A 22,881-nucleotide genomic window follows, 5' to 3' on the forward strand; every position below is an offset into this window, starting at 1 on the left:
TCAATGGTTTTACCTTGAAAACTTATTTCTCTTTGTCGTAACTATAATGGAAAATGTGTGTTTAATATTTTTCCTTCTGAGTCAAAATTGGAATTGCATCATCACGATATAATGGCACGTGACATGAAGAAGACTAACCAACACGAACACTATCGAACACTATCGAGCAGAGCGAGATAGTGTTGTAACAAGCTGCTAAGCTGTTAAGCTCTTAAGCTGCTAAGCTGCTAAGCTACTGAGCTACTGAGCTGCTAAGCTACTAAGAGCATGGCGAGATAGTGGAGCATACTGTCTACACCGACACTAACTACACCAACATTATAGTTGATGGAGTAGAGTAGAGAGTAAAAGTGTCACCAACAGGAGCCGAAGGTGACAAATACCCCCTTGAGCTTCTTCTACCAACAGGAGCCGAAGGTGACAAATACCCCCTTGAGCTTCTTCTACCAACAGGAGCCGAAGGTGACAAATACCCCCTTGAGCTTCTTCTACCAACAGGAGCCGAAGGTGACAAATACCCCCTTGAGCTTCTTCTACCAACAGGAGCCGAAGGTGACAAATACCCCCTTGAGCTTCTTCTACCAACAGGAGCCGAAGGCGACACCTTCGGCTTCAAATACCCCTTTGAGCTTTTTCCACCAACAGGAGCCGAAGGCGATGTTGGTGGTGATTCTGCCCTTTCTACACCACAAGTATTGCGTCGCCTTTGACTATTGATGGTGATAAACACCCTTTTAGCTTTTTAGCTTCTTCCACCAACATCGCCTTCGACTCCTGCTGGTGCTTTCTAGCTTCTTCTTTGCCTACTCGCTAGCAGAGTAATCTACATACAACTGTTCTTTTATTACCTCTACTAATCTTTCTTTACTATTCTCTTTAACCACTACCATTTTTTCTTTACTTTTAATTTTTCACCTCACTCTATTGAGATTCGTTTTTGGCGCTATGTTTCATATACCTGCTAGTGGTGGCAGTTATTGAACAGAGCGAGATACATATATATAAGAAGCGTTTATAGATGTAGTTTATTTTCAAAGAGATAATATATTACACACCATGAAAAAACTATGTCAGTTTTTAGACTTGTATAGAAATCGCATTCTATAGAAATTGCATTCTACTGATTTATATTATCTCGCTCTGGTCGATAGTGGAGCACACTAGCTACCACTGATACTATCGAGCGACACTATCTCGCTCTGCTCGATAGTGTCGTAACTAGTCAATGTGCTACACTATCTCGCTCTGCTCGATAGTGTCAGTAGTGCCGTAACTAGTCAATGTGCTTCACTATCTCGCTCTGCTCGATAGTGTCAATAGTGTCGATAGTGTCAGTGGAGCCTCTTTTCTTTTCTTTTCCTTTTATTATAAATCGGATCTAGTGAATTTTCTCATATCATTTGGCTCCTTACCAAGTAAGACTTTTTGACCGCTAAATGGTTCGCATGATTTTCTCTTATTCAATACTGGGCCTACTTCAGTCAATTCTTTACCCTCTTTCAATTGTTTTAGAAGAGCAACTGTAGCCTCGGGTGTTAAATCTTCATGGTAATCGTCATTTATAGCTATCATTGGTGCATTCACACAAGCACCTAAACATTCTACTTCTTGTAATGTGAATAGCTTATCGGGGGTAGTTTGTCCCGGCTTGATTTGCAACTCATCCTTTATAGCCTTCATTATGCCATCACTGCCACATAGTTGACATGGTGTAGTGGTGCATACCTGGATATTGTACTTACCCATAGGATGTCTATTATACATTGTGTAGAAAGTAGCAACTTCGTATACTCTCATTGGGGGCATATCCAACAATTTGGCAACATAGTTCATTACCGATATAGAAGTGAAACCTAATTGACGTTGTCCCAAATCCAATAAAGGCATACATGCTGATTTCTTGTACTGTGGTGGATACTTTTTTATAATCTCTTCTGCTCTCTTTTTATTTTCAGAGTTGAACTCAAATGGGATATTTGTATTGTCTTCTTTTGTTTCTCTATGAACCGAAATTATGGATGAAAATCTCTTACCAATTTGAGATGCTGTATATGTAGTGGGTCTCCCCAAATTGTGGCTAACAATTCGTGATAACATAATGTCTAATAGTAACTTGTAATAGAAATGGAAATTGGAAAATCCGTTTTTGGTTCAAATTTGAAGGGACTATCTACAAGACTTTTGTTGAGTTTTCAATTTTTCAATTTTCGTCTTTGTCCTCGCCTATATTCAACTAGACCTCAAATGGTGGAAATCAAATACTCTACTAATCACCTATAGTATATATTCACCTATTTTTTTTTTTTCCCATATTACTTTTCTTTTCACTTCATGTAATTTTGTTTGAAAAATATTTGATTGGCTCCTGTAAAAATAAGCTACCAATTTACATTAAATAGATAGCTAGATTTCTTACAGTTGAAAGGAAACCATTGATAGATTTAGATTTATTACAGTTGAAAGGAAAGTATTGGTAGATTTCTTACAGTTGAAAGGAAACCATTGATAGATTTCTTACAGTTGAAAGGAAAGTATTGAGGTATAGTTCTTACCCCTCTGATTCTTAGATGAAAATATTGAGCTGTAATGTCTTCCCCTCTGCTCCCTGAATAAAAGCGTTGAGCTATTATTTGTTCCCCTCTGCCCTCTTCTGAGTGACAGTTTTCCTTAATACTGCAAAAAATGAATTACTAGGGGATGTTATTGATTGGTAGCGTGCGTATCTAAGAATCCCCGCGATGTAATACATGTACATTCAATAGATGTGACAAAGTTGCATAAATGAACGTGAGGAGAAGTAAATGTATCATTCACTTGGTATGAAGGATCTGTTGTAAGTAAATGTATCATTTACTTAGTATGAAGGATCTGTTGTAAGTAAAAAAGTATAAAAAGATGTTTCTATTCAATAATCACTCTGATTTTGCTCTTACTCTTTGTTGTTCCTCTCCTTCAGTAGCAATGCCAATGAATTCAAATCAAGATCAGCACGACACGAAATCCGACATTTTCCCCCTTGATGAACATTTGCAAGCGGATTATTCCGTCCCTGATGGTTCTTGGGAGCACAATTTAGAGAAAAAGAGGTTAAGAAGTAAGACATATGGTCCAAATAGTCAGAATCAACAGACATATGGTGGTCCAAATAGTCAGAATCAGCAGACATTTGAGCCAAATAGTCAGAATCAGCAGGACTATATGAAACAAGCACAAGTGGACAATGACGATGATAATGGGGATTTCCCTGAACATCGTGAATCGAGAACTTATGAACATCATTCAAGTTTGTTTAGTTCTTTGCCACATTTACATTTTGGCAGTCCTAAAGGATACCCAGGTACCGATGATGTCAAGAATAAGGAAAAAGATGATGGTAGCAGCCGCGCCATTCCACAGGGAAAAAAGGATTTAGCTAATTCTACTACTTACAACTTTGCCGACGACGATGATGAAGATCATATTGATGATTTCATCAACTTGTTAGGGTGACAGAGGTAAATTACTGCTTTTTGAAGAGGAAAAGTATTGTTGTCATAAAATGGAATCATTTTGGGGTATATTTCTATGGTGAAGAAATGAAAAGGAGATATTTTGTAGTTGTGTGTTTTTTGTTTCTTTTTAGCTTAAAATAAATCAAAAAAAAAAATCAAACTCGTTTATTCTATTATGTTGTAGGACAAGCATAAACTATCTCTGTAACTGTAGAAATTACAAACGACGGTTTTTCATGTTGTGACTCTTTCCCAGGTTTTACATATTGTGACTCTTTCCCAGGTTTTGAAGTTCTTGTAGTTGCGGAGCTGGAGCTGCTGCTGGCGGACCAATATATAGAAGTTAAAGTCAATGTTTTGGATAAAGTTACCGAGGTGGTGTGTTCTGCTTCAGTTACCGAGGTGGTGTGTTCTGCTTCAGTTACCGAGGTGGTGTGTTCTGCACCAGTTACACTCGAACTATTTTTATATCCGTCACTAGTAGGTGAAGCAGTCAAGGTTGTCTCTAAACTTGGATTGTAGACTACAGAATAAGTAGCTAATGGATGAGGTGGATTTTGTGTCGGCACAGGCAAATCTGTTCCCGAAGCAACGCCAATTTTACCTTTCGATCCTTGATCAATCGAGCTGTAATTTGCAAAATACATCTGATGATTTTCGTAATCCCAAACTGTATAATAATATTGTAGTAGGAAATTTGGTAAAGTACCAGTATCAGCATTGACTCCGATATCAACTGTAAATTGAGGAATACCAACATATGTAGTGCCATTTACTTCCCTAGTATCTTGAATCAAATCTTTCAAGGGGAACTTCAACTCAAAACCTTGTACATCGAAACTCAATTGTTTGCCATTTACCTGTTCAACGTTGAAATAAGTGTACCCTTCATCATCGTCACTGAATGAGTCTGCTCCAATTGCTACAAAAAGATTAGCCAACACTGGATCAGGTGGAGCAAATACATTAGCTCCACTATCAATGGTATATAATGTGTTTTCATTGGAGATGACGATATCTCCTAATTTAATCTCATTGACTGTAAAGTTTGGCACTAGATAATATCCAGCTTTTTGACCGGTTTTGGAGCTAATTCTTTCAATCATGGGAACTTTTGTTAATGATCCTTGGAATATTCCACTATGAATGCCACCAAATATTATTGAACCATTTTGAGGCTTACCATCAATGGAAAACAAAACTCTTTCAATACGACCTTGTTCCTTAAGGAGATAAGGAAAACTCTTGTACTCTGGCTGAATAAACTCGGTAGCTGTGAATCCTACACCACATATACCGTAATGACCATCAAAATCATTAGAGGAAATGTTGGAAACACCAAATGTCTCGTTGTTAACTAAAAACCCATTTGGTGACGATAAGATATCTGATGCTTGGTACATAATAAAGGGGGCGATTGTTCCGTATACTCCTTCAAACTCATTAGTTGTGTTGTGAAAAGTAGATGAATCATTGGGTTTGAAATAAGGAGTAAGCAAAACCAAATCGGTTGATCCAGTATCCAAGATTGTATTTTCTAGTTTTTGAGGTGGCGTGCCTAGATATAAATCTTGGATGTAGTACAAGTCTTTCAAGACAAGATCGAACTGAAAACTTTGTGGATACGCCAATGGTACCGCTATAACTGTTTGTAAAGCTATTAAAAATGCTGTGGGTTTGAGAATCATCCTTGTTTAAAGAAAATGGAGACTCAATTTTGAAAAGAGAAAAGTCCTACACATTATATATATATATATATATATATTTCCGATTCACATCTTGCCTTCCAAATCCGAACCGGTTTAAGAACGGTTTAAGTATAGTTTTACTGAAAAAGAAAGATATATAATGTGTCAATTCTCCCTGTGCAATTTAAAGAGGAAATTTGGAAGTATTGCTTGGTTGATGCTAAATATTTTTTTTTCTGTTTTTCGCAGCCAGTCCAAAACGTGCGATCGAAATCAAAGGTTTTCAAAATATTACCCATTTAAGAACCAACAATAGTAGATTTTTTCAATGGGACTAGATATGGTTAGTCTCCAGGCTTGTACTATTGTATGTATTCATCTCTCGAAAACGTGTTTGTATTTGAGGAACCTTTGACATGCAAATTAATGGATATTTTTAAACAAGTTATGAAACAAAATAAAAAGACCAAAACTGTTTATTTGGGCCATTCTGTCATTGATTTTGATAAAGAGAATCATCGCACTGGGTGATTCCGCTGCTAATAAATTGCCTTATACATCTCCTCGCTTCTTTTTACATTAATTTTATCTGCCCCTTCCTCTAAACACTTTTGAGGAAACTTTGGCCCTAAATGTGTCTACAGACACATGAACAATCAAGCGACCTTATCGAGCGACCTTATCGAGCGACCTTATCGAGCAACACTATCGAGCAGCACTATCGAGCAAAGCGAGATAGTGTCGAAACAAGCTACTAAGTGTTGCTCCACTATTGAGCAACACTATCGAGCAACACTATCTCTCTCTGCTCGATAATGTCGAAACAAGCTACTAGGTGTTGCTCCACTATCGAGCAACACTATTTCGCTCCGCTCAATAGTGTCGAAACAAGCTACGAGGTGTTGCACGATAGTGTCCGTTGTTGTAAAGCACACGGGTTTAATACATCACCTTTAATTAAATCTATATTTTCAACAATTGGTAATAATTTTTCTCTAGTACAATGTTTTTAGGGGGTAGTCAGGAGCTTTCCTTTTCTTTTTTTTTGTCATATTTTATTTTATATTATCGAATAGATCAATTGTTCTCAATTTTCTTAAAGTAAGAGAAGGGTGGTTGGAGTTACTATTGAGCAGAGGGAGAAACAACACTATCGAGCAGAGCGAGATAGTGGAGCGACACCTAGTAGCTTGTTACAACACTATTTCGCTCTGCTCGATAGTCTCGCTCTGCTCGATAGTCTCGCTCTGCTCGATAGTCTCGCTCTGCTCGATAGTCTCGCTCTGCTCGATAGTCTCGCTCGACAGTGGGAGACCATACGCGAAACTCTCGTGCTGCAATCTTTTTTCTTTCAATTTCTACAATCTACAACCTACAATCTTACAATCCTACAATCCTACAATCTATAATCTACAATCTAGAATCTATAATCCTATGAACGATCTTAGCAGGGCTGCGCATATGTATAATCTTATACATAGTGTCACCAATCCAGTTCATAAACAGTATAGTGTGCAATTTGAACAGTACAATAATGATTACCATGATCCAGTGATAAGACGCAAGATCTGTGGAAGATGTGGAGCATTACAAATACCTGGAGTGAACCAAACACATAGGATCAAGTATGGGCAGAAGGGGGCAAGGAGGAGGCTAAGAAGCAAGTGTTTGACCTGCAATTATGTACATTATGAGGTGATAGAGAAAAAAGTGGAGCCCAAGGAGAAAAAAGTGGAGCCTAAGGAGAAAAAAGTGGAGCCTAAGAAGAAGAAAGTGGAGCCCAAGCGTAAAGTAGAGCTGTTGAGTAGGAAAGGAAAAGTGAAGAAAGAAAAAGAGCCTAACGTGAGAGGCAGTTCAGTGAGTCTTGAGTCGCTCGATTTGATGCTGTTCATGAAACATTAGGCACGACACTATCGAGCTACACTATCGAGCGAAGCGAGATAGTGGTGCAGTACTTACTAGCTTGCTACCACACTGGAGACAACACTGTGAGACACTATTGAGCGACACTATCGAGCAGAGCGAGATAGTGGTGCAGTACCGACTAACTTGTTATAATACCATCTCGCTCTGCTCGATAGTGTTCAAAGCTTATTAGCTTGTTATAATACCATCTCGCTCTGCTCGATAGTGTTCAAAGCTTATTAGCTTGTTATAATACCATCTCGCTCTGCTCGATAGTGTTCAAAGCTTATTAGCTTGTTATAATACCATCTCGCTCTGCTCGATAGTGTTCAAAGCTTATTAGCTTGTTATAATACCATCTCGCTTTGGTGGATAGTGTTCAAAGCTTTTTATATTATTACAACACTATCTCGCTCTGCTCGATAGTGTTGCTCGAAAGTGTTTAAAGCTTTTTAGGTTGTTACAACACTATCTCGCTCTGCTCGATAGTGTTGCTCGATAGTGTTGCTCGATAGTGTTGCTCGATAGTGGTTGATTTTAGTACTTTATTGACACATCCTGTTAGAAGTCAGCATTACTGCTAAAAGCCAATATTGACAGCATTTAAAGCTACCACAAGTATCGAAATCGCTAATAGTAAGTTGTTATAGTTGTCGCACACTTTTCGTTTAACCTGTATACATAGTACTTTCACAACTAGCTTACTGTATTTTATAATTCAATATCGAAAAAAACACATTGACCGTTTCTCTTGACCTCTATACCCTTTTCCTTAACCTCTTACCCTCTTTTCTTAACCTCCTTCCCTCTTTCCTCACCCTCTTTCCCCCTTTCCTCACCCTTATCCTGGCTACTGTGTCTGGATGGTAGCAGCAAAAAGTACCCGAAAAAAAAAAAGGTACCACAATGAAAAGTAAAGTTTTTTGCGAGTAATATAATCACTAGAATAGCATATCAAAAGGTAAAAACAATGAACAATAAGTATGGCAAAGGGTCGCTACATCCATTTGAGACACCCGGCTCGCCGTCACGGTCAACCAAGAGAAGTGATTTGCTTCCATCTATAGTTTCGTCTTCTCCATCGCGAAAAAGAAATAATAACCCCATATTTAGTGACCGATATATACCAAATAGAACCGGGGTAGATTTGCAAACAGCATTTAGTCTAACCAACGAGGAAATCCTACCGGACTTGCGTAATAATAACAACGGAGACAATGAGATCGAACGCAGACGCGAAGAAGAAGCCAATAGAACTTTTTCAACGGTTTTGAAAGCTGAGCTCTTTGGAGATAATGTGCCAACGGTGACAGCAAATTTATTGACAAGTACGAGTTTGAGTAGTGGGATTAGATTCAACCCCGTGAGTCAGGGACATAATAATAATAACAACAACAACAACAACAATAATAATAATAGACCAATATCTGCTGTTTCAGACACTCCTACCAGATTATCCGGCTCAAATTCGTTATCTTCAGTGCCTACCAGTTCATCGTTTTCTTCAATTGCTACAAATAGCCATCATCATGTCTCTGGTACAAACTCGTTCTCGTCGTCATCATCCATTGCCACCACCACCACCGGAACTACTGCTTATGATAACGAAGATGGCATATCTACTCCACGCAGAAGAACTAATTTATTCACATACCAATCGCCCAAGAAAACACGACCAATATCACGAGATTTGCAACAAGAACTATATTCCTTGTCTCCAGTGCGACAAGACTCACAAAAGCTACTACTATCGCCGCAGAAAAAGCCCCGCACAATATCGAAAGTGCCATATAGGGTGCTTGATGCACCAGAACTTTCAGATGACTTTTATTTAAACCTAATAGACTGGGGTCAACAAGATGTGCTAGCGGTTGGTTTAGGGGACAGTGTTTATTTGTGGGACGGGGCAACTCAATCCGTCGACAGATTGTGCAATTTAGCAAATAAGGATAAAGTTACTAGTCTAAACTGGATTGGCTCAGGCTCACATTTGGCCATAGGCACATCAAGAGGATTGGTTGAAATCTGGGACGCGACAAAGATAAAATGTGTAAGAACAATGACGGGTCATTCGTTACGTGTTAGCTCATTGGCTTGGAATGAGCATATATTGTCGAGCGGGTCTAGAGATCGAACCATACTAAATAGAGACGTTAGAATTGAGGATCATTTCGTGAATAAATTAGAGAGCCACAAGCAAGAAATTTGTGGTCTCAAGTGGAATGTTGAGGAAAATAAGTTGGCTAGTGGTGGCAACGACAATAATTTGTTTGTATGGGAAGGTTTGAATACTAAACCGTTATATCAGTTTACTGGTCATACTGCTGCTATCAAAGCTATTGCGTGGTCACCACATCAAAGAGGAATACTAGCTTCCGGAGGCGGTACAGCCGACAAAACAATCAAGACTTGGAACACGTTGACGGGGAATATGATTCATGATATCAATACCGGCTCTCAAGTTTGCAACTTGATTTGGTCAAAAAACTCTAATGAGCTCGTTTCCACTCATGGTTATTCAAGAAACCAGATCATTGTGTGGAAGTATCCGTCGATGCAACAGATTGCTCAATTGACGGGTCATACCTATAGAGTGTTATATTTATCTTTATCACCAGACGGTGAAACAATAGTCACTGGTGCAGGTGATGAGACATTGAGATTCTGGAACGTTTTTGAAAAGAATAGGAATAATGATTTACCATCCTCAGTTTTATTGGGTGCATTCCTGCAACTCCGTTAAGAGGTCTGCGTGCGTGTGTGTGTGCGTGTGTGTGTGTGTGTGGTGGGGGAGGGTGTGGTCATATATACATCATATATATAAACAATAACATTACGTCTATATCTGTTTTGTTTTGTTTTGTTTTTTCTTTCCTCTTTGATTTATGATAATTTTGCTACTACACTTAAAAGTGCATGTACTTGGCTTCAAGCAAGTCATGTTGCAGCTTGGGATTGTATTTATTAGCCGCTATCCACTTCTTGAATCGAGGCATTGATATAATAAGTTCATTGTTGGGCTTTAACACTAAAATATTCATATGCTCTAGGGTATACAAGATATCTTCTTTTCGATAACCAGTTGTTTTTGATAACTCTTCCAAAGTGAAAGATTTAGAGGCCTTTTGTTTTTTGGTCAATATCGAAGCAACACTTTTGGACCAAAATCTCAAATAAGCAACCTTTCCAAAAGGCGAAAGGGGCACTTCTGGACCACTGCTCTCTTCAGACAAGCTTTTTGCAATTTTGTACAGAAATTCAATCAACATTGCACCAATATGTCTGCGTTGAAATGGCGGAAATACACAGATGCAAGCCAAATTGTTTGCCAGCTCGTATGATATCATTTCTTTTGAGAAAAACGCCATGGGTTTAAAGTTTTCTTCACCGTCTTTTCCGTAATAAATGTAGAAGTTAAAATGGTCAATATTGTAATATACTGACTTGTCGTCCAAAAACAACTTTCCAAACAAACATAGATTTTGACAAAGCAAAGGTTCTTGAAACCCTCTTATCTCCCTAATAATTATGTCCTTGTGGAAATCATAGTAGACCAATTTCCCGATATTAGGTTTAGCTCTATTGAGTTTGCACCGCCGTGTATGATTAGTCACTTCGTCTCGCCTAGCGCTGTATTTGAAACAATATTCGCAAACCGTCAAATTCTCTATCCAGTACTCCTTCTCATTATAAGCGGCCTTCAGCCGCATTCGGGACGTGGGATTGGAGGCTATCTGGTTGGCATATTCAAATCCCAACACATCGTGGGGCCCTTCGTGCGGGTAAAAATATGCCGCGTTCCCAAACCATGGTTCAAACTCATATTTTCCAAACAAAACCTTCCCAATACTTGGTTTTTTGCATTGACCATAAAAAGTTACCGCTTTAGAAGCTGCCGTCACAGTTTTCGGGGACTCAAAAGTAGTTGTTCTCAGCATTCAAACCCATGGAGTGGTGTCAGTCTCCCCCTTTTTGATAGTCACACAGTTATTAAATGTTCACAGCTTTGTCTTGCTAGTCACAGCTAGTCTTCGGATAGTCACCGTCTCTCTTAATAGCCCCAGCTTTTCTCTATACACGTGTAAGTTGATAGGGGGTAACTTAAACGCATCAAATGAAAATTCCAATTGAGATGGCCTTATACAAAAAGAAGTTTATACGGCGCTTAAGATCAACGCGTGAGATTCTATAAATGAAAAATGAAAAAAAAAAGAAAAAAAAAACAAACTACATAGTACCAGAACCAAAGTCGAGTAGTTGTCAATAATGCCGCCAAAAGGATGGAAGAAGAATGGGGATCCTAGTACTACGCAGCGGCAGAAAGAATTGGAACTTGTATCTATAGAAGATATCCTATTTCCAAGATCAACACTTCAGAAACTAGCGAAAACGATCTTATTAGATGAACAAGGTCAAAATAGTATGATATTAGCTAAGGACTCAATGTTGGCGCTCCAGCGATCTGCGACGGTTTTTGTGAGTTATCTTCTTTTCCACGCGAGACCGATATGTAAGGATACTGGACGTAAAACTGTTACTGCTCAGGATATGATGGGTGCATTAGAAAGAGCCGAGTTTTCTGGATTCATTCCGGAAATCAAACAGAAGTTGGGTAGTTTTGAAGCAATTGTGAAGATGAAAAGACAAAAGAAGTTGGAGGAAAAGAGGAGCCTCAAGGAGGAAGAGGAGGAGGAGGAGGAAGAGGAGGAGGGCCAAGAGGGAGAGAGGGATGAGGACAAAGCCAAGAGGGCAAAAATAAGTGAAGGAAAGGACAAGCCTGGTCTTGTGCAGGAAGCTGAGAGTCAAGCATCTGACGACGAGAATGTTAAAGGTTTAGAATCTGACGAGGAGCGACAAGATGATGATATCATCATTGACGAAGTAGAGGAAGATGAGGGTCATGTTGAGGACGACATTGAGGACGACATTGAGGAAGACGACGCTGGGGAGGAAGAGGAGGCTGTTTTAATGAACCCCATTGCTGCATCTTCTAAAGATGAAGACGACTTACAAGGCGAGAAAATGGAAGAAGAAGAAGAAGAAGAAGAAGAAGAAGGGATCAACCAACTGAGCGATAATGAAGAATTATGATCTTACATGCAAGTATTACTCTAGCTTCTACAGCTGTCAAATAAGGGGTAACCGCATTCACTTCCAATAAGCAAGTAAACTACAATCATTGCCCCGCCTGTAATTGATGCAATAAATTTCGTTTTGTGGAACCACATTTTTCTTTTGATCTGCTGGGCTTTTTTTTGGAAAAGCAGCGATGAAGTGTTCAATCTGTCCGTTTGATCAACTAGGGAGTTAATCTTGTCCCCACGTTTCAATAATTTGTTTATGTTCTCTAGCATCAACTGCCTCACTTCTCCCACTTCCTCATTAGCCAATAGTAGCTGGTTAGCGTTGATCAACCCAGTGTTGTTGTTGCTGTTGTTGTTGCCGCTGGCTTCGGCATCAGCTTCGTTATCGTTTCCATTTGTTGATCCATAGCCATATACTTGTTCATTCAGATTATAGTTCATCTCCTCATACTTGATGATCTGGTTCATAAACAACTTGAACTCTCCTGGTTTCGACTTTTGGGTCCGGTCGCTCTTATTATCCTCCTGCCTCATCTTAAACTCAATGTACTTATCCATGATATTTCTCAAAACGATTAATATAAAAGTTTTGTTCACATCGACATGTGCTATAGCGACAACTGTGATTAAATCGCGACTGCCATCAATATTGAGGAATTTCTTCATAAAGTATAGCGAAAGTTTAAGCGACGTATTTGTTGAAACTGGGATAGAGCCAACCAATGTCTTTGACGAATTGATAAGCCCTAATTCTTGAGATATTATCTCTGAACAATTTAACTTGTTGAGATGTGACGTAAGCTGCTGGTTTTCGTAAGTGTATAGAGTAGTGGAATTTATCGTTAACGTGCAACATATCAAATGCTTGTGTATATCTATGGAAGACATCCCTACTTGAACTTGATATAACTTGATATCTAGAATAAAAAAGAGCCACTAACAAAACTGAATTTGGTGGAAGATCGCGCGGCTCTTAACAACTTGGAACTTTTACACGTCTTTTCTATTGCTGCGAAAAAAAAGGGTTCCAGGGGCGACACTAGGAAGCGAAGCGAGCTAGTGGAGCAGTATGTAGTGCCCCCCGGTCTTGAAAATGGGACAACAAAACCCAACACTACTTTAGGCTGAAGGCAAAACAGTATGTAGTATCAACACTACTTTAGGCTGAAGGCAGAGTATGTAGTATCAACACTACTTTAGGCTGAAGGCAAAACAGTATGTAGTATCAACACTACTTTAGGCTGAAGGCAGAACAGTATGTAGTATCAACACTACTTTAGGCGACACTAGCTCGCTTCGCTCCCTAGTGGAGCAGTATGTAGTACCCCCGGCCTTGAAAATGGGATAACAAAACCCAACAAGGGTGTCGGCTAAAGGGAAAACAGAATGTAGTATGGATTTGTTCAATTGTTCCTATACCTCTTATTGTCCCACCCCTATAGAAAATCCTCATATAGATTCAATGAAAGATAGTGTCGGTGGTTCCACTATCGAGCAGAACTAGTCGGTGGCTCCACTATCGAGCAGAACTAGTCGGTGGCAGCTAGTGTGCTCCACTATCTCGCTCTGCTCGATAGTGTCTACAAAGTGTTGCTCCACTATCTCGTTCTGCTCGATAGTGAAATACTTTTCAATGACCAAAGTGTCAACTAGAAAAATACATAGAAATATCTGGATAAAGTCAGACCTTACAGTCTCTTCACCTTTACCCCACTCTTTCTTTCCAAGTGTGCTACACCTGGTTTATCAATAAAATCATAAATCCATCTCATCTCATCTCATCTCATCTCATCTCATCTCATCTCATCTCAGACAGAAAAAAAAAAAGATCATCAATAGAATACGTGAATATTTCATATAATGCTAGTATAGCGATGGGGAAGTATAGAAAACGGTTCAATGAGAAAGCTAGATCAGGAATGCTTGCTAAGCAAGCGGCATTAAAGAGGGCTAGAAATAAGCAATTTTTCACACAACAACGAGAAGAAGAAAAAGAAGAAGAAGAAGGAGATGATACTCGTTTGGATACTTTGTCGCAGGCTGATAAAGAAGACCCTAATGCTGAAATTTTACAAGTTATACCAGAAGATGAGCGCCTTAGAAGAAAACGAGCGATGGAAGAGAGACTTTTTTCCCCAAATGACAAGGAGGTTAAGCTATCAAGGGCAAAGAAGAAAAGGTTGGACAAGTACATAGACCACCAACTTAAAAGAGAAGAGAGAAAACTATTATTGGAGAAACTTGCTGAAACAAAGATGGATACCTCAAACTTATCTGCACTAAAAGACTTGGGGAAGGGAAAATTGACTAGAAGGGAGGAAATGGAAGAAGCATTGAGTCTAGAGAAACAAGGCAGGGCTGATGAACACACTCAAGAAGTATTATACGAGCCTAGAGAAGTGAAAGAATATTCCGCAGATGAAAGCGAGCAAGATGATGATATTAATAACAAGAAAGAACATGAAATCAACCTGACAACAACATCAACCTTTATTGACAATAGGCCCTCGAAGTTTGGGGGTTCTGGTATTGGATTTGGATTTCGAAACATCTCCCTCGTCAAAAGAGAACAACCCATTTCTAAGAAGAAATATGGTTGGAGAAAGCGACTAGAGCTTGAAGAGAAAAAGCACCGAATGCAGGAGGATTTGGATGACTTTGTTAGTTCTTCTGATGAACAATTGGTAAGCGATGAGAAAAGCAATGATGATGACGAAGAAGACGAAGAAGACGAAGAAGAAGAAGAAGAAGACGAAGAACAAGAACAAGAAGAAGACGAAGAACAAGAAGAAGACGAAGAAGAAGAAGAACAAGAAGAAGAACAAGAACAAGATAATGAGAGCATTACTGGAGAGTTACAAGCAGACAAAAGTTTGACAAATAAACCCAAAATGTCTGAAACTGAGAAACTGGAAAATGGATCTTCAGTTGATGAAGAAGAAGAAAGTATTGAGGATGAAAGTGAGGATGATAATACCTCCTTAGACGACGAGGACGAGGAGGATGAAGAGAATGAACCAAGACTTATGAGCAACAAACCAAAACACTCGAGTGTTGCAAGTTCATTCAAGGAATGGGCTGAGGAGCAGTTGAAACGTGCTGAAGGGAGGGAAAATGTGCCCCTTAGAGCGGAAATATCTGATGACATAAAAAAGAAATACTCAAAGCCAACATTTCATAGTGAAGACTTTGATCATCCATCCGATGAGGAAGATTATATACCAATTGATGAAAATTTGAAACGTGATGCTTTTGTGGTGGATGTACAAAGACCAGACAATGTCCAAGAGCAGCGCATTGCATTACCCGTCTTTGCTGAGGAACATAGGATCATGGAGGCTATTTATCACCACGATTGCATTATACTATGCGGGGAAACAGGATCTGGTAAAACAACTCAAGTTCCGCAGTTTTTGTATGAGGCTGGATTTGGCAACTTGAAGCATACCCTACATCCAGGTATGATTGGGGTGACCCAACCTAGGCGAGTTGCCGCAGTTTCTATGGCAAAAAGAGTTCAAAATGAGTTGGGTGATCATGGAAGCAAAGTAGGATATCAAATTAGATTCGATTCTACCATCAAGAACGAAGGTACAGAGAAGGGCACAGCCTTGAAGTTTATGACAGATGGTGTATTGCTCAGGGAGATGATGTCAGACTTTTTGTTGACAAAGTATTCAGTTATCATTATTGACGAAGCACACGAAAGGAACATCAACACGGATATTTTGATTGGGATGTTGACCAGGGTTGTCAAATTGCGAAGAAAATACTATACCCAGGATACAGAGAAGGCCAAACCTTTGAAATTGGTGATCATGTCAGCCACATTGAGAGTCTCTGATTTTGCAGAGAACCTGGCACTATTTCAAAAAGCACCTCCAATAATAAACGTTCTGGCCAGGCAACATCCTGTGTCAATCCATTTCAACAAGAAAACACAATTCAACTACATGGAGGAAGCTTTTAGAAAAGCTTGCAAAATACATCGTAAACTTCCACCAGGAGGTATCTTGATATTTTTAACAGGTCAGTCCGAAATTTCTGCCTTGGTGAAAAAGCTACGCGACGAATTCTCGCTGAAAAGTAGTATACCAAATGGCCAAGATGACACTGATACTACAAAGATGCGTTTGTCAGAGAACGTACAACAAGAAGCTGAAGATTTTGAATTTAGTGTTGAAGAAAACACGAGGGAATCTTATGAGGAATATGACGACTACGACAACGAAAAAGAGGAGGAGGAGGAGGAGGAGGAGGAAGAAGAAGAGGAAGGTTTTGATGAAGTTCAAGAGACAAAGCTTGGGGAGGGGGAGGAGCCTATTGTTGGCCCACTCCATGTTTTGCCGTTGTATTCCTTATTACCTACCAAACAACAAATGAAAGTTTTTGACACTCCACCAAAAAATAGTAGGTTATGTATTGTTTCAACAAATGTTGCCGAGACTTCTTTAACAATCCCAGGGATACGTTATGTTATTGACTGTGGTCGAGCAAAAGAACGAAAGTACAACAAAGAAAATGGGGTGCAGTCGTTTGAAGTTGACTGGATTTCGAAAGCCTCTGCTAATCAACGAGCTGGAAGAGCTGGAAGAACTGGTCCAGGACATTGTTATCGTCTATATTCTTCTGCTGTCTTTGAGGAATTTTTCCCACAATTCAGTGTTCCTGAGATATTACGAACTCCATTTGAGAGTGTCGTGTTGAGCATGAAGTCTTTAGGAATTGACCAAATAACCAATTTCCCTTTCCCCACGCCTCCCGATAGAGCTGCACTTGATAAAGCAGAACGGCTACTTGTTATGCTTGGCGCTCTTGATAGCAAGCAGAAGCAGATCACGGATCTAGGAAAGAAGATGGCTTCATTTCCTTTGAGTCCAAGATTTGCTAGAATTCTTATTACGGCAAACCAGCAAGAATGCTTAAATTACGTGATTGCCATAGTTTCGGCTTTGTCTGTTGGAGACCCGCTTTTATCAGAAAATGAGATAATGGCGAATAGAACCGAAGAGGAATGCAAGGAATTGCGGAGTAAATTTTTCAATTCCAGAGCGATTCTTTCCAAGTTGGATGCCTCCAGTGAGTGCATAATGTTATTATCAACAGTTTGTGCTTTAGATCATGTTCCTCAAGGAAAGCTGCAGGAGTATATGGAATCAAATTTTTTGCGACCCAAAGTTATGGAAGAGATTCAGAAATTGAGGAAACAGCTTAGCGTTATTGTTCAGCTGTATTTGATGCCAGGAACTGATTTGTCGTTGTTAACTCGAAACAAGGGGGCATTAGCAGTGCCTTCCAAAAAACAGATTGATGCAATCAAACAGATGATTGCATCCGGATTTATAGACCAAGTTGCCATACGAGGCGATTTGGTTTCAGTTGATGCCAAAGTCAGTAACAAAACACGAGTCACAAATATACCATATTGTCCAGTTTTCCCATTGGACCAAGATCCTTTTGTCTACATACATGCAAACTCATTAATGGCTAGGTCAAGAAGTATGCCCAGTCCCTATATTGTTTTTTTGAATCTTAGCATGAAAAAACCTGATGAAGATCAAAAGACGAGGATCCGAATGAGGCCATTAGTGGATATCAGCGGTGAACAACTTGAAAACGTTGCCAAAAATTCGGTATTAGTTTCTTACTCGAAGCCATTGGGTCATCCCTATGCACCAAAGAGTTTGTCTGTTACTAGAAGAGAGTGCTACGTTGTGCCAAGGTTCGGCGCTGCAGTAGGTACGGGCGGTATAGGTTGGGACTTGCCTGCTATTAAAGTGATTCAGGAAAAAAAGCATGGTAAATGGATTAATGTTGAATAGTCGATAATTACCAGCGAGCGCCGACACTATCGAGCAGAGCAAGATAGTGGAGCACACTACATCTTGACACTATCGAGCAGAGCAAGATAGTGTCAGTTAGTGCTCGTCCGCCATCTCGCTCTGCTTAATAGTGTCAGTTAGTACTCCTCCACCATCTCGCTCTGCTTGATAGTGTAGGGCCAAATATATAACTATGAGTTGATTCTTTTTTACATCTCTACAATTTCAATATACTCAAAGGTATTGTCCAACCCCCTCAAGTAGCTGCTATCCATCTCATTTCTTACATTTCGCACGACACTATCGATACTATCGAGCAGAGCAAGATAGTAGAGCACACTACATCTTGACACTATCGAGCAGAGCGAGATAGTGGAGCACACTAGCTATAAGAGGTACATGGTATATAGCGCCAAAAACGAATCTCCACTATCTCACTCTGTTCAATAGTGTCCATAGTGTCTACAAAGTGCTACTCCACTATCTCGCTCAGCTCGATAGTGTCGACTAGCTCAGCTCGATAGTGTTACTCGATAGTATCACTACTAAGTGCTGCTCCACTCTCCACTATCTCGCTCTGCTCGATAGTGTCACGAGCTAGTATCACTACTAAGTGCTGCTCCACTATCTCGCTTTGCTCGATAGTGTCACTGGATAGTGTCACTCGATAGTGTCGATAGTGTCGATGGCATCGGCATATTTTTTCCGCATTGGGAAGAATTGAAATGTTTTTTTTCCATCATCATCGTTATAAGCTATATGATCATCTTGAAGATAAACAGGGGTTCAAAAGGCACATGGTACAGAGATATGAGACGAATAGACGTTTTAGGCGACGTAGTCGTGAACGAGATTTTCCTAAACCATTGATTTCGACAAAAGTGTTGGACGCAGCTTCGCAGCGGATTTTCGTTTTTTCAGTATTTATACTATTACAAAGTTGGAAAATTTATGATTTAGTATTATTAAAATCAGATCTTGCTTCAACTAGCTTATCGAGCTTCACTTTTATACTAAAGTATGCTGTGATAGATGGTACATTTCTATGGCTCTTACCCATCCTCAAAATACCTCATATCAATTTTTCACCATTGCAAACAATTGTTTGCATTTTACTCATGAATGGTATTTCAATGTTTTTGGTGAGTTCTTGGGCTGTGCCCCTTTTATCGTACATTGTGTTGCCGGTATGGAAGGTTTTGCTTCAGAAAAAGGAGTTGAATATCGTTGGGGAGTCTATTACTCGAGCAAATGCCATTGACATGGACTCTCACTTTAAGGGACAATTGACCATTAAATACTTGCCCGATTCTTCAGCTAAAATGAACCCCTTCCATATTGACCAAACGTGTTTGGGGTCCGAAAATGGGTTTGAGATTGAGATGCCAGTTGAGTTCAATACCACGTCTGGAATTGGATTTTTACAAGTCCAGCAAACAACTCCAAACAATGAGATAAAATTGCATAATTACACAGGCCATGCGTTGAACAAGCTATTTCGAAAAAACAACTTGCACTTGAATAAACTCGGGGGAGATTCAAAGAACAAGAACAAAAACAAGAATAGCAATAATATTTTTTACGCACAGTTTCCCATAAGGGAGCCCGGTTTCTACCGATTGAAAAACGTTCTAGACAAAAAGGGGAATAGTATTAGAATGTACAAGTCCGAGTTTATGATAGCCGAGTGCCCACTGGCAAGATTCTATTACCCGCCACATTTTGACAAAAGTAAAACCTTTATGTGTTTGTCGTCTTTAGAAGAAAAAACATTCCCAATTCCATGGTTGGAAGTATCAGGGCCACCGCAATTATTTGTAGCCCTTGAAATAAGAGTAAATGGCAATGATTTCAAGTCATTCAATATCAGTATTAGCCAAGATGCCGATAATAGTAAAGATCGCTTGAAAACAGACTTTGGCTACTTGCGAACAGTAAAATTGTTGAGAAATTCACTAGAGCCAATTGTTTTGCAAAATCTGCATCCAAAAGATTTGGGTGCAGATACAGTTATCGAATTTCATTTGAAATCTGTGCTGGATATATTTGGAAACATTCATCGATATCAACCGCTTTCAAAAGATTTGGACGTGTGGTTCAGGTTGAATTTGAGGAAATCGCCCACTATTGGTTTGTTCGATCCAAACCCAGAAAAGCAATTGATCATTAATGGGACAAAGGCTCTTGGTATTTCTCATATGGATCAATTCAAAGCCTCTGATTTCCCAATTGAAATAACGGTTGCCGCTACTACTACTACCAACAATAGGTCAAATTTTACCCAAAAATTCAACTCTGTAAGTGCTATGCAAAGGGGGATTTCCATTAGCCAACCAGGCTCTTATCAATTGCTCAATGCTCATGATGCTTTTTGTCCTTGTGAAATTGCCAACGTATCTTCTGTAGAGGTTGAACTAGCTACACCTCCCAATCTTGATATCATTGCAGTACCCGTGAGTGATAAATGTCTTGGAGTGGTTGGATACAAATTTGACTTCAACTTGACAGGAAAAGCACCATTCAAAGTTCAATATCAAATTTATTCAAACAATTCGGGCATTCTAAGACCTATTGTCTCTGATTCAGGCAAAAAAATGAGGGAAATACTTTCCCACCAGAATAGTTACTCTTTTGAGTTTAGACCTCCTAGCGAGGGAAGTTATACCATCATTTTTAAGAACATAAGGGACGCGAATTACTATCAACGTCCAATACCGGTTAACGAAACAATCTTCTCATACCAAACGTACTTCAGGCAAGCATCGGAGATCTTCCTCAAGCCACTGTCGAGAACACTATACACATGCTATGGGGAATCTGCTAGTATACCTGTTGACTTTAAAGGCAATGATCCGTTTAGTTTTGCATTTGATTTTATTGATCCGCAGTCCAAGAAAAATTTGATAAAGTCCACGCATGAGGATAATGTGATAGGCAACTTTGTAATCAGGACGCCGCCTTCTTTGATTGGTAAGACATATGAAGTTGTATTGAGAGATGCAAAGGACAAATATGGTTGTAATGTGAGAATTTTGAATCAGAATAAGCCAGTTCGGGTTGTGAGTAGACCAGATATTCCCGAAGTTAGACTAAAACAACCCAATGAGCAGCTAATGATTGTTGAAGGCGGTCATGTAGAAGTACCACTAGATTATAAGTCGTCAATAGGTCCGCATGTCAAGGATTTTATTGACATGAAATATCTACCCGTTGATGCAAATCATACACAAATCAAGCGTGCCAGTATAAAAGGATCCTCGATTCAATTATCGCAAGCAGGCACTTATTGGTTGCATAGTTTTGAGAATAATGGATGTAAGGGAAAAATTGCCGATTCTGAGAGGAAGGTTACGTTATTTTACCATGAAAAACCAAGCTTGGCAATTGTTCCTGGCAATGAATATTTACAACATAGAGACGACTCAACCATACACTTGAAGCCTGTTTGTATTGGATGTGAAAATGAAATCAAGTTAAGTTTAAAAGGGAAAGCTCCGTTTGTTATAGACTATGAGATTAAGCTACCCAGTGGCAAGATCGAGTCGCGTTCAATGTCCATTGAAGGTGATCTGATCAAGGTCAAATTACTTACAAAAGAAAATGGGCTTTATGAACACACATTTAAGCGTATTTACGATAGTATATACACAAAAGGTAAGGGAATTGTAGTTGAGACAAATACGCCAAAGGTTTTATACAAGGTCAACGCTTTGCCAAAAGTTCAATTTCTTTCAGATAAGCATTTTTCGCAGATATGTGAAAACAAATTAAACATGGGAGAAAGCTTGTGTAATATTCCCGTGAAATTTTTTGGCGAGTATCCATTTGATATCGACGTTTTGGTAAAAAATGAAGAAACCGGAAACACACAATTACTTCATTTCAAAAACATTATCGAACTGCACTTTGCACTAAAGAGTATGGACTTTTTTACCCTTGGAGATTATTCAATATCCCTAATCAAAGTCACAGATGGCAATGGTTGCACAAGTGAAGTGGAATCGAATCTTAAATATATTTTATCCATAATGGAACCTCCAAATATTGTCAAATCCGATCCATCAAGAAGTCATTACTGCGTTGGCGACCATGTTGCCTACAACCTTACAGGAGCGGCTCCAATTAAAGTTTTTTATGAGTACAATAATGTTGAGCGCAAGGCAGAAGTGAATCACCGTTTTGAAAGATTGGCATCAAAGCCTGGTGTTCTCCATATCAAAAATTTGGTTGACTCTGGAGAAAACCAATGTATGGTTGATTACACGACATCTTTGGATAAATTTAACTCATTACTGTTGGAAGTACACGAATTGCCGAGCGTTGAAGTGAACAAGGGTGACTACATTATCGAAGATTTACACGAAGGAGATCAAACTGAGTTGATCTTCACATTTGTTGGTGAGCCACCTTTCCAGCTCACATATATAAGAACTATTGAGGTGAAGAGAGGCCACAAAAAGGTTAAAAAGTTGCTAGAAAAAGAGTCTGTACTGGATATACTAGAGCGAGAGTATACTGTTTTGGCAAGTCTCGAAGGAACCTACGAGGCAATCGAAGTTAGTGATAAGTATTGTCGGGCCGTGAAGACGGTATCTTATATAGAATAATAGATACAGTTAACCCCCCCCCCCCCCCCCTTTACTGGAAGATCAACACTTGGTTATTATCCCTCCCCCATTTTCCAAAAGGGAGTTATTGTTGCCCCATCTATATATATTTTTCATGAAAAATTCTCCAGGTATTCCTGATGAATCTTTTGCGCCAAATCGATATCAAGTTGAGAAATATTATTCTCTAAATCGTGCGTAGTCAATTCGATATCTATCTTGTTGTAAGTGGTGATGATTGTTGGATGATGTTTCATCAAATTAGCTTGTTTTGCTATTACATT

At 39.3% G+C, this 22,881-nt stretch overlaps 10 protein-coding genes across 10 annotated transcripts; 6 read left to right on the plus strand and 4 right to left on the minus strand. All coding sequences in view use genetic code 12, as the record gives it.

Annotated features, from left to right (window-relative positions):
- Nucleotides 1-307: 307 nt before the first annotated feature.
- Nucleotides 308-2,097, minus strand: KGF56_004790 (uncharacterized protein; the record flags this gene model as incomplete). The annotated part of the gene is made up of 2 exons (XM_049326265.1): nucleotides 308-672; nucleotides 1,413-2,097. The coding sequence occupies 2 exons, from the start codon at nucleotides 2,095-2,097 to the stop codon at nucleotides 308-310; spliced, it is 1,050 nt and encodes a 349-aa protein (XP_049178131.1).
- Nucleotides 2,098-2,967: 870 nt separating this feature from the next.
- On the plus strand, nucleotides 2,968-3,489 carry KGF56_004791 (uncharacterized protein; the record flags this gene model as incomplete). Its single annotated transcript, XM_049326266.1, has 1 exon — nucleotides 2,968-3,489. The coding sequence occupies one exon, from the start codon at nucleotides 2,968-2,970 to the stop codon at nucleotides 3,487-3,489; it is 522 nt and encodes a 173-aa protein (XP_049178132.1).
- A 175-nt stretch (nucleotides 3,490-3,664) lies between these two features.
- Nucleotides 3,665-5,179, minus strand: SAP30 (aspartyl protease SAP30; the record flags this gene model as incomplete). Its single annotated transcript, XM_049326267.1, has 1 exon — nucleotides 3,665-5,179. The coding sequence occupies one exon, from the start codon at nucleotides 5,177-5,179 to the stop codon at nucleotides 3,665-3,667; it is 1,515 nt and encodes a 504-aa protein (XP_049178133.1).
- A 1,434-nt stretch (nucleotides 5,180-6,613) lies between these two features.
- SNM1 (Snm1p) lies at nucleotides 6,614-7,277 on the plus strand (the record flags this gene model as incomplete). Its single annotated transcript, XM_049326269.1, has 2 exons — nucleotides 6,614-6,804; nucleotides 7,082-7,277. The coding sequence occupies 2 exons, from the start codon at nucleotides 6,614-6,616 to the stop codon at nucleotides 7,275-7,277; spliced, it is 387 nt and encodes a 128-aa protein (XP_049178134.1).
- Nucleotides 7,278-8,054: 777 nt separating this feature from the next.
- On the plus strand, nucleotides 8,055-9,827 carry CDH1 (Cdh1p; the record flags this gene model as incomplete). Its single annotated transcript, XM_049326270.1, has 1 exon — nucleotides 8,055-9,827. One exon carries the CDS (start codon nucleotides 8,055-8,057, stop codon nucleotides 9,825-9,827), a length of 1,773 nt encoding a protein of 590 aa, XP_049178135.1.
- A 163-nt stretch (nucleotides 9,828-9,990) lies between these two features.
- Nucleotides 9,991-11,022, minus strand: SAS2 (Sas2p; the record flags this gene model as incomplete). The annotated part of the gene is made up of 1 exon (XM_049326271.1): nucleotides 9,991-11,022. The coding sequence occupies one exon, from the start codon at nucleotides 11,020-11,022 to the stop codon at nucleotides 9,991-9,993; it is 1,032 nt and encodes a 343-aa protein (XP_049178136.1).
- A 328-nt stretch (nucleotides 11,023-11,350) lies between these two features.
- Nucleotides 11,351-12,175, plus strand: DPB4 (DNA polymerase epsilon noncatalytic subunit; the record flags this gene model as incomplete). The annotated part of the gene is made up of 1 exon (XM_049326272.1): nucleotides 11,351-12,175. One exon carries the CDS (start codon nucleotides 11,351-11,353, stop codon nucleotides 12,173-12,175), a length of 825 nt encoding a protein of 274 aa, XP_049178137.1.
- A 20-nt stretch (nucleotides 12,176-12,195) lies between these two features.
- Nucleotides 12,196-13,056, minus strand: KGF56_004797 (uncharacterized protein; the record flags this gene model as incomplete). Its single annotated transcript, XM_049326273.1, has 1 exon — nucleotides 12,196-13,056. The coding sequence occupies one exon, from the start codon at nucleotides 13,054-13,056 to the stop codon at nucleotides 12,196-12,198; it is 861 nt and encodes a 286-aa protein (XP_049178138.1).
- A 986-nt stretch (nucleotides 13,057-14,042) lies between these two features.
- Nucleotides 14,043-17,990, plus strand: KGF56_004798 (ATP-dependent RNA helicase; the record flags this gene model as incomplete). Its single annotated transcript, XM_049326274.1, has 1 exon — nucleotides 14,043-17,990. One exon carries the CDS (start codon nucleotides 14,043-14,045, stop codon nucleotides 17,988-17,990), a length of 3,948 nt encoding a protein of 1,315 aa, XP_049178139.1.
- Nucleotides 17,991-18,787: 797 nt separating this feature from the next.
- On the plus strand, nucleotides 18,788-22,597 carry POM152 (Pom152p; the record flags this gene model as incomplete). Its single annotated transcript, XM_049326275.1, has 1 exon — nucleotides 18,788-22,597. The coding sequence occupies one exon, from the start codon at nucleotides 18,788-18,790 to the stop codon at nucleotides 22,595-22,597; it is 3,810 nt and encodes a 1,269-aa protein (XP_049178140.1).
- Nucleotides 22,598-22,881: the final 284 nt, after the last annotated feature.

This window comes from Candida oxycetoniae, assembly GCF_023343755.2.
Source record: "Candida oxycetoniae strain CBS 10844 chromosome Unknown scaffold34, whole genome shotgun sequence".
Taxonomy (NCBI): domain Eukaryota; kingdom Fungi; phylum Ascomycota; class Pichiomycetes; order Serinales; family Debaryomycetaceae; genus Lodderomyces; species Lodderomyces oxycetoniae.